The following is a 10,884-nucleotide window of genomic DNA, read 5'->3' as shown; positions in this document are numbered from 1 at the left end:
ATGCATCAACCCAGATGGAAACTCAAGAGCAAGGAGGTGAGGCCCTTGATAGGCGAAGAAGTGTGTGAGCATTTGGTGGGGCAAGTGGGAGGAGCAAGCAGGGGCAGTGGCAACAGTCAGGGTGGGATCCTCCCATTCGTTTTCAGTCTCCTCTGGGCAATGTGTGAAAGAGAAGGTGAAGAAAGTGAAGAAAAGGGTGAAGAAAGCCTGACCGGCTCCCTCCTCTGTCCGTGGGATTTCCCAGGCAAGAATACTGGAGTGTCTTGCTATTTCCCACCCCAGGGATGAATCTGTGCTAATGACTATCCCCAGACTCTTTAGTTACCAGATCTAGGATACTGTTTTTCATTGAGTTAGAGCTAGATTTTTCTCTTACTTACAACCTAGGAGTCACTTGAGCCTTTTCTTTCCCTGTTCCCTGTTAAGATTACTCACTTCTGTGTTCCACAGTACCCATGCAAACTTCTCTTATGGTCCTTATAACTGGTTGCTGTGAACTTCCTTTACTGGTGTGTCTCCTCCACAAAGCTGTGAGCTCCTTGAAGACAGGAGTCATATCTGATGTGTTTCCAAGTCCTCAGTCCCCAGTGACACTGCTTGAAAACAGGAACCAAGTCTGATATATCTCCATGTCCCCAGTAACACACCATGCACTGGCCAGATCACACCAGGAGTGTTATTCTCAAGCAACACAGGTTAAGGGCATGTTAGCCAAGTGGAGCCTGTTGAGATGAGGGCAGTGGGGTAGAGTCTGGAGGTCACATTTTATGAAGAGCAGAAAAATCAGGAACGTATAATGAGAAGATGAGACTGCTCTTAGGAGAGAGCTCATCTGCTGACTCAACAGGCATTACTGGGCATCTGCATGTGAGGCCTTGGGCTGGTCCTGAGGGGCCATGGATACAGCTATAGTCCCTGCCCGGGGAGCTCACAGTCTGGACAGGCTCAGACTTGGAAACAAGTGATGGGGGTGCAGGGTGAGGCTAGAGAAGGGCTCTCAGAAGAGGATTTACAGGAGGGCAGAATTATGACGCTTGGGGGAAGTTTTCGTTTGGAATGAGGAAACTTTCTAACAATTAGAACTATAAAGAATGCTCTACATCTGGGACTGTGTGAGTTGGGCTGGGATGACCACTTCATAGAATAGACACTGACGTCTGTCAACAGAAGGACTGAAGGGGAGTCTACAGGGAATTCCTCATAATTACAAGTCATTGAACCACTGTTTCCTTTCACATGCTAGGATACAAAGACAAAACAAAACAAAGAAACAGTCTCTGGCTTAAAAAAACTCAGAGTTTAGGTAAATTGAAAAAATGTAACACTGTAGCCTTATGCTAGTGTCTCTTGAATTTGAATGATGTATGAACCCCCTTTTTAAAGGAAGTACTCAGTGCTAATAATCTAAATATGTTTCAAATTTAAACTCACTTTAAACTTCAAGGCAGCTGTAAAAGCTACTCTTTCATACAGTGTTTAAGTACACATTTTAATGAAAATGGACAAAACAATAAGCTAATAAAATGTTAATATTGATAACACTAATGCTACAGGTCATATTGAGTTCTTCCGAAGCTGCCAGTTCTATAGACATATTCCTACTGGTAAATGAAGAAGAAGTGATAGAATCAGGGGTTGGGAAGATCTCCTGGAGGAGGGAAAGGCTACCCACTTCAGTATTCTGGCCTGGGGAATTCCATGAACTGTATAGTCATGGGGTCTCAAAAGTGTCAGACACAACTGAGTGATTTTCACTTTCACTTTCACTAAAATAACAGATCTAGGGTCTAGCCATCACAAAAGAGGGAAAAAAAATTAAACCCCAAAACAGATCCTGTGTGCCACTTATGTAAAAACACACCATCACCTATGAAGCAGGCTTGCTAAAAAAAGAAAAAAAATCATATCTGAATCAGACCAAATATCCGGATCTACTTTTTAATCTTCAGGAAATACAGGAGGAAAAGATTTTCAAAAGAGGGAGGAGGAACCTATAGGTGAAAGGAGACTTAAGAGACATTTATGAGCCTTATGAACCAAATTCAGTTTGCAGACTTTGTTTCAATTCTGGTTTGAACAAATCACCTATAGGAAGAGGGAGGGGTGAAGAGAGAGAAATATGAGTATTAATTGAATATTTGTTGATATTGAAGATATATTTTTATATGTGTTAATATATTGTGGTTATATTTTGAGTCCTTATCTTTTGAGAATACATACTGAAATATTTATTCATGAAATAATGTGGTATCTGTGATTTGCTTCACAATAATCCAGGGAGGAGGCATGAAATGGGCCCAGGTTTAGATAAGCTAAGACTGGTCATGAGTTGATTGTTTTACCTAAATGATGGGTACATGGGATTCACTGCTGTACACTGGAAATATTTTATGATAAAAAGCTTCAATGATGAAAAACTCTAAGATGCTAAAACAGTTAAAATTCAAATACAACAGGCATTGTACATTGCTGATAGGGATATAAATTAGCAAGTTTTATGGAAGGCAGTATGACAATATCTAATAAAAATGCACATATCCTTTGACTCAGAAAATCACTTCTAGAAATGCAAACTCTATGCTCACCACATGTGTTACAAAATGCAGATATACAAACAGACACACATACACTTATTTTTATATGGCTGCACCAGGTCTTAGTTGTGGCACATGGCATCTCTGATCTTCATTGTGGCATGCAAGATCTTTTCTGTGGCATGTGGGAGCTAGTTCCCTAACTAGGGATCAAACCCAGGCCCCCTGCATTGGGAGCTCAGAGTCTTAGCCATTGGACCACCAAGGAAGTCCTGGATTCTCACTGTAGCTTTAGTTGTAAAAGAAAGAATTAGTGATAATCTAAAAGGAGATCAGTCCTGGATGTTCATTGGAAGGACTGATGCTGAAGCTGAAACTCCAAAACTTTGGCCACCTCATGCAAAGAGTTGATTCATTGGAAAAGACCCTGATGCTGGGAGGGATTGGGGGCAGGAGGAGAAGGGGACAACAGAGGATGAGATGGCTGGATGGCATCACCGACTCGATGGACATGAGTCTGAGTAAACTCCAGGAGTTGGTGATGGACAGGGAGACCTGGCGTGCTGCGATTCATGGGGTCGCAAAAAGTCGGACAGGACTGAGTGACTGAACTGAACTGAAACATCGTTAATGGGGGATTAGATAAATAAGTCATGATAAATCCACTGAATGGAATACTCCATAGTCATTTTTAAAATGAGGATGTTCTTTATATACTGACCTGATGCAATCTCCAAAGTACAGGGATGTGTGTATAGTATGCTACCACGTGAAAATGCATGTATGCCTAGATATGTATAAAATACATGTGAAGAATAAAAATGAGACATTTACCTTCATTTAAGCCTCGGGGAAAGGGCCTGGGTTTACAGGGAAAAGGGATAGCAGTAAGACTTACAATTCAGTAGTAGCATTTTGCACCTTTTATTTATCTGGCTGCCCATGCAGCATGTGGGAATCTCAGTTCCCTGACCAGGGATCAAATCTGTGCCCCCTGCATTGAGAACTTGGAGCCTTAACCACTGAACCACAAGGAAAGCCTGCTTGTACCTTTTAAACTTTATTCCATGTGCATGCATTCCCAATATATTTTTTAGAAGATTTGTTTTAAAAGAAATAAAAATAAGATTAAGACATTAAAAATATAAAAACTATCTGGCAATGTGGGAAAATGTTTGGCTTAAAAGAGTATACAAAATTTTCTGTTTTGCAAATAGGGTCACCAGCCCAGGTTGGATGCATGAGACAAGTGCTCAGGCCTGGTGCACTGGGAAGACCCAGAGGAATCGGGTGGAGAGGGAGGTGGGAGGGGGGATCGGGATGGGGAATACATGTAACTCCATGGCTGATTCATGTCAGTGCATGACAAAACCCACTACAATATTGTAAAGTAATTAGCCTCCAACTAATAAAAATAAATTTAAAAAATAAAAGAGTATACAAAATTTTATCCACATAATATTTTATAATAGTAGAATTATAAGGCAGAATAATGGGCTAGAATAATAAAAGATGTCAGCTTATGATCAAGTACTGGAAACACACACAAATGGAAAGGGTGTTTTTTAGGTGGGAGTGAAATTTTTCTTATTTTTAAAAACTGTATAGTTATTATAATATGGTGTGATAATATGTAAATTACAATTTAGTGAAAAAAAATTACATTTTGATGGCAAATATCTGATTTCCATAGAGGTTTTCAGAAAGAGGTTTTTTTCATGAAGCGAGGTGCACCTGGTCATGCTGCCAGAGCAGGTCCTGTTTGGTTTCCTGCCAGCCTCGCTGAGGAACAAGATGCTGGAAAAGTCACTGCAGTTGGTCACGTCCTCGCACTTAACACTCGTTTACCAGACCCTGGACAGTTTGTTTATTTGTGAGGAAAAGACTCTGCATAAACAAGAAGAGACTTTTTGGAGGTGGGAAAGCCAGGGTGTTAACTACCCTCCTTCGTATGCCGAGCTTCCTTCCTTGAGGAAGGGCCCCGGTGGGAAACCGGAGGTGGGCTCTGACCAGGAAGGAAGGAGAGTCAGGAACCCGCAGCAGTGGCCTGACCCAGTTCCCCAGGCCCGGCGACCTCCTTGGCTCTCCCTGCTCACCCTTCAGAGAGAGCTGTGTGAGAGCGCAAAGACCCAGCTGAGGAGCCAGGGACTGACTCTGCCCCTAAGTGCACGACCTCATAAAAGTCACTCAGCCTCCCAGGCCAGTTTTTTCATCTGTAAAATAAACCTATCTTGCTTTGCAGCCAGAAGAGTGAATGAGATCGGCGTATTGTCTCACTCTGGGTCCCGTGCTACATCTCTGCCTAGACTGCGCCTTGGTCTCCTAGGCCTGCACCTCACACTTATCAGCGCTCTGCCCTCCCCTTCTCTCTTTGGGCTTCCAGACATAAACTGTCACTCATGACAGCTGTGCTCCGGATCCACAGACCCAACTGGGCCTCTTCACATGCGTCGTCCACAAGTATCTCAACCTTGATTCATCAAAAACTAAACTCGTTATCCTCCTCTCCAAACTTGGTCATCATCCAGCGTTCTCCGTTCCAGCAATACCTCTAGCATCCAGAAACCTGGGGATTTTCCTTGACAGTTTGTTTATTTGTGAGGAAAAGACTCTGCATAAACAAGAAGAGACTTTTTGGAGGTGGGAAAGCCAGGGTGTTAACTACCCTCCTTCGTAACTACCCTCCAACATACATGGGTAACAGCAGCAGAAGCCATCTTCTACCACATGGCCTGGGAAACAGAGGAAGCTGGACTGGAGTGACAGAATGAAGCAAAAACACCAGGAAGCATGGCAGAGAACAGAAGAGACCATGTGGGCTCCTAAGGACAACAAGTTCTGGTTTTGCTCAGGAGCCAGCTGCAGCTCCACTCTTGGATTTTTTAAATTCACTATTTATTCATTTATTTATGATTGCTCTGGGTCTTCATTGCTGTGCAAGGGCTTTCTCTAGTTGCAGCGAGCAGGCTTCTCATGGTGCTGGCTTCTCTTGTTGTGGAGTACGGGCTCTAAAGGGTGAGGGCTTCACTAGTTGTGGTACAAACGAACACTTTGGTGGCTTACCTCCAGTACACATCAATCAACAGCAGGGAGCTCTGTTCCCTGCAGTCCCTCAGGAAGCAACTGCCATCTTGAATGTCGTTGGTTACTGTTTTACAGAGCCAGGACTAGAACTGAGGTTGCCTGACTTCTTATTCAAGGCTCCTTCTACCCTAACTGCCTGTGGTAGCCAGTCTCCAAGATGGCCCTTAATGATCTACACCTCCTATCACCTTTGTGTAGTCCCTTCCATACTGAATAAACAGGGCTCACATATTAGGAGACTGCAGAAATGACTGTGTGACTTCCAATGCTGGGTCATAAAGGACATTGTGGCTTCTACCCTGTCTCTTTCTGGCATCTGTTGCTCTGAGGAAAGCCAGTTGCCATGCCATAAGAATATCCAAGCAGCCCTAAAAAGTGAAACCATCCCCAAGAAAAAGAAATGCAAAAAGGCAAAATGGTTGTCCGAGGGGGGCTTAGAAATAGCTGAGAAAAGAAGAGAAGAAAAAGGCAAAGGAGAAAAGGAAAGATATACTCATCTAAATGCAGAGTTTCAAAGATTATCAAGGAGAGATAAGAAAGCCCTCCTCAGTGACCAATGTAAACAAATAGAGGAAAACAATAGAATGGGAAAGACTAGAGATCTCTTCAATAAAATTAGATACCAAGGGAACATTTCATGCAGAGATGGGCACAATAAGGGACAGAAATGGTATGGACCTAACAGAAGCAGAAGATATTAAGAGGTGGTAAAAATACACAGAAAAACTATACAAAAGAGATCTTAACGAACCAGTTAATGACAATGGTGTGATCACTCACCTACAGCCAGACATCTTGGAGTGCAAAGTCAAGTGGGCCTTAGGAAGCATCACTATGAACAAAGCTAGTGGAGGTGATGAAATTCCAGTTGAGCTGTTTCAAATCCTAAAAGATGATGCTGTTGAAGTGCTTTACTCAATATGCCAGCAAATTTGGAAAACTCAGCAGTGGCCATACGACAAAGGTCAATTTTCATTCCAATCCCAAAGAGAGGCAATGCCAAAGAATGTTCAAACTACTACACAATTGCACTCATCTCACACACTAGCAAAGTAATGCTCAAAATTCTCCAAGCCAGGCTTCAAGAGTATGTGAACTGTGAACTTCCAGATATTCAAGCTGGTTTTAGAAAAGGCAGAGGAACCAGAGATCAAATTGCCAACATCTGTTGGATCATAGAAAAAGCAAGAGAATTCCAGAAGAATATCTACATCTGCTTCATTGACTATGCTAAAGCCTTTGACTGTGTGGATCACCACAAACTGTGGGAAATTCTTAAAGAGATGGGAATACCAGACCACCTTACCTGCCTCCTAAGAAACTTACATGTAGGTCAAGAAGCAACAGTTAGAACATGGAACATGGACTGGTTCCAAATTGGGAAAGGAGTACAGCAAAGCTACATATAGTTACCCTGCCTATTTAACTTCTATGCAGAGGACATCATGGGAAATGCCGGGCTGGATGAAGCACAAAATGGAATCAAGATAGCCAGGAGAAATATAAAAAACCTCAGATATGCATATGACAGCTCCCCTTATGGCAGGAAGTGAAGAGGAACTAGAGTCTTAAAGCTCAACATTCAAAAATTGAAGATCATGGCATCTGGTTCCATCACTTCATGGCAAATAGATGGAGAAACAATGGAAACATGGAGAGACTTTATTTTTTTGGGCTCCAAAATCACTGCAGATGGTGACTGCAGCCATGAAACTAAAAGATGCTTGCTCCTTGGAAGAAAAGCTATGACCAACCTAGACAGCCTATTAAAAAGCAGAGACATTGCCAGCAAAGGTCTGTCTGGTCAAAGCTATGGTTTTCCCAGTAGCATGTATGGATGTGAGAGCTGGACCATGAAGAAAGTTGAGTGCCAAAGAATTGATGCTTTTGAACTGTGGTATTGGAGGAGAATCTTGAGAGTCCCTTGGATTGCAAAGAGATGAAACCAATCAATCCTAAAGAAAATCAATGCTAAATATTTATTGGAAGGACTGATGCTGAAACTAAAGCTCCAATACTTTGCCCATCTGATGCAAAGATCTGACTCCTTGGGAAAGACCCTGATGCTGGGAAAGATTGAAGGCAGGAGAAGGGGACAATAGAAGACAAGATGGTTGGATGGCATCATCGACTCAATGGACGTGAGTTTGAGCATGCTCTGGGAGTTGGTGATGGACGGGGAAGCCTGGTGTGCTGCAGTCCGTGGGGTTGCAAAGAGTCAGATACTACTGAGCGACTGAACAACAACACAGAGTGAAGAGGAATTAAGACCTCCTGTTAAAAACCAGTACCAACCAAGCATGTGAGTGAGTCATCTTGGAAGCTGACTCCACAGCCTTAGTTAAGTCTTCAGAAGAGAGCTGCCCCGCCTAACATCTTTGTTTGTTTTTTTTTAATCTTTTGGCTGAGCCATGCAGCATGTGGGATCTTAGGTCCCCAGCAAGGGGTTGAACCTGTGGCTCCTGCATTGGCAGCATGGAGTCTTAACCACTGAAGAACCAGGGAAGCCCCCCGACAGCTGACATCTTGATTGCATCTAAGAAGAGACCTTGACCCATTACCACTCAGCTAAGCTTCTTCCAAATTTCCAAACCACAGTATATGAGATAATAAATGCTTATTCTTTTTTTTTTTATATATATATTTTTATATAATAAATGCTTATTCTTTTAAGTCATTAAGCTTTGGGGTGACTTGTTATAGATAATTAACATACAACCTTTATAGAGATCTAATATTTTTTTAAAAACCTTCTATTTTTGGCATTTGTATAGGGTCAGAAATTATTATTCTCTTTCCCCTAGCCTTTGGCCTAGCTCAGGGTACCTAACTAAAAAAGCCATCAGGCTTAAGGAATCCAACCCAGGAAGACAGAATCCCATATTACTCTTTAAAGAAGCCTTTCCCTTTCCCTGTTATGCAGAAAGCTCCCAGGTCTCCTAAGAATGTAAAAAAATCCACATTACATCACCTTCACCTGGATGATCCTGAAAAATAATTCTTACAAAAATCAAAGGAACTGGAGCCCAGACTTCCCCAATTAAATACAGTATTGAGGAAATATTTGAGAAATGACACCCTATGATACCTGAGTTTTTCTGAGCTGAGAAATGAGTGTCGATAGTAGGGCTAATGCCTTATATTCATATAGTATACTTTTCACAATGTTTTCATATCTATATCTTAGGTAGGTTGGGAAGATATAAATAAACCATATACATATGGAACCAAGGGCCCAGAGCTCATGATCTGCCCACAGTCTCATGATGTGTGGATGACAGGGCCAGTTCTAGAATCTGGGTTCCAGTGACTCCAAGTCTGGTGCGGTGTTTTCCAAGGCAAGACCTCCAGGGTGAGATAATATAAACGCCTTTCAGCTGGGGCTGTCCTCTGAGGTCAACGTGCACTTGTAGGTCTCTTTAAAGGCCTCAAGGAAACGTGGTATTACTTCATCCACAGTGACTTGCCTCTGGAGCTCCTCACTCAGGGAAGTGACGCCTGTCCCAACAAGCCCACAGGGCACAATGTGCTCAAACCACGTGAGGTCCGTAGAACAGTTCAGCGCCAGGCCGTGGGACGTAACGTGCCTTCCACAGCGGACACCTGCAAGGCAAATCAACAGGTCTTAGAATAGACACCCTCCCTCCCCAGGCTTCATGATGGTCCTCAGTGAGATGAAGAAACTGGACTAGACCACTGATTTTCCAGTTCTGTTTCTAGAGCACCCAAAAGGTTGTCCACAGATCAGGGGAGGGGGTCAAAATGAGGAGACGCCTGTGGCTCCACAGTGCCTGCACTTACTATGGACATTACAGAAAGGTCTTTTAACAAAGATTCCGCTGTTTAAAAAAAAAAAAGTATGAAAAAAATTTTCATCCTTATTGTCCAGATATTGTAAAGTAACCTGGCAACTCACTTCTCGTTGTCTCTCCATTTCTAAAAATGAGCGTGTTGAACCACGTGACCTCCGAGGTGACCTTCCGGTTCTGAAGATACCAGTGAGGAGAGCCTCAGAAACTCTTAAAGGCAGTGGGCAGATGATTCAAAGCCCGCGCCAGTGACACCCCGCCCGCCCGGGGCTCTGCCCTCACCACCATTGGTCCGGCCCCGCCAGGCCCCGCCCCGAGGCGCTCACCGATCGCGCAGATCTTGCGCTCGCCCAGCCAAACGCCGGTGTAGGGTGGGGGCCGCGCGCGGGCGCCGGGCAGGCCCTGGAGCTCGCACAGACGCACGGCGCACGCCTCCAGCGCCGCCACGTGGGTGCGCAGGCGCAAGCCGAGGGGTCGTAAGTCGAGTACCGGGTGGCACAGTAGCTGGCCCGGGCCGTGGAAGGTGGCTAGGCCGCCCCGGCCAAGGGGGCGCACCTCGGCACCCAAGGCCCGCAGTCGCGCCGTCTCCTCGGACGTCAGGCCGCCGCGCAACCCGGTGGTATACACGGGCCCCGCGGGCTCGCAGAGCAGAAGCGCACCCGCCTCGGGCCCTGGCTCGGCCTGCAGCCGCCGCAGCCAGCACTGCTGCAACGCCAGCAACTCGGCGTAGGGCACCTGACCCAGCCACACCAGCCGTACAACCGGTTGCAGCATTTCGCCCGCCGCGGCGTCTGCGGGGCCCCGCCTCCTTTCTGGGCCTAGGGAGGGGCGGGGACCCGGAGCCTCCGCCCCTAAATGCTTGTTACTGGCTGTTGAGCGAGTGTTTTGATACCTAATGTAAGGTCAGTTCAATTCAGTCGTTCAGTCATGTTCGACCCTTTGCGACCCCATGGACAGCAGCGAGCCTGGCTTCTCTGTCCATCACCAGCTCCAGAAAATTGCTCAAACTCATGTCCATCGAGTCCGTGATGCCATCCAGCCATCTCATCCTCTGTTGTCCCCTTCTCCTGCCTTCAATCTTTCCCAGCATCAGGGTCTTTTCCAGTGACTCAATTATTTCCATTAGGTGGCCAAAGTATTGGAGTTTCAGCTTTAGCTGAAACTTTCAGTCCTTCCAATGAATATTTCGGACTGATTTCCTTTAGGGTGGACTGGTTGGATCGCCTTGCAGTCCAGAGGACTCTCAAGAGTCTTCTCCAACACCACAGTTCAAAAGTTAATTTTTCATTGATTAGCTCTAGTAATTTTCTGGTGGAGTCTTTAGGGTTTTCTATGTAGAGGATCATGTCATCTGCAAACAGTGAGAGTTTCATTTCTTCTTTTCCTATCTGGATTCCTTTTATTTCTTTTTCTGCTCTGATTGCTGTGGCCAAAACTTCCAAAACCATGTTGAATAG

The 10,884-nt window shown here is 44.6% G+C and overlaps 1 protein-coding gene across 1 annotated transcript; it reads right to left on the bottom strand.

Annotated features, from left to right (window-relative positions):
• Positions 1–3,452: 3,452 nt before the first annotated feature.
• On the bottom strand, positions 3,453–10,206 carry LIPT2 (lipoyl(octanoyl) transferase 2). The gene is made up of 2 exons (XM_065945095.1): positions 9,754–10,206; positions 3,453–9,221 (listed from the first exon to the last, which is right to left on the bottom strand). Exons 1-2 carry the CDS (start codon positions 10,199–10,201, stop codon positions 8,992–8,994), a joined length of 678 nt encoding a protein of 225 aa, XP_065801167.1. The 5' UTR covers positions 10,202–10,206; the 3' UTR covers positions 3,453–8,991.
• Between the last annotated feature and the right edge of the window lie 678 nt (positions 10,207–10,884).

The sequence above is a fragment of the Muntiacus reevesi genome, chromosome 9 (genome assembly GCF_963930625.1).
Source record: "Muntiacus reevesi chromosome 9, mMunRee1.1, whole genome shotgun sequence".
Lineage (NCBI taxonomy): Eukaryota > Metazoa > Chordata > Mammalia > Artiodactyla > Cervidae > Muntiacus > Muntiacus reevesi.
Note: the sequence above shows the minus strand (reverse complement) of the source record. Positions and strands in the feature narration are given on the sequence as shown.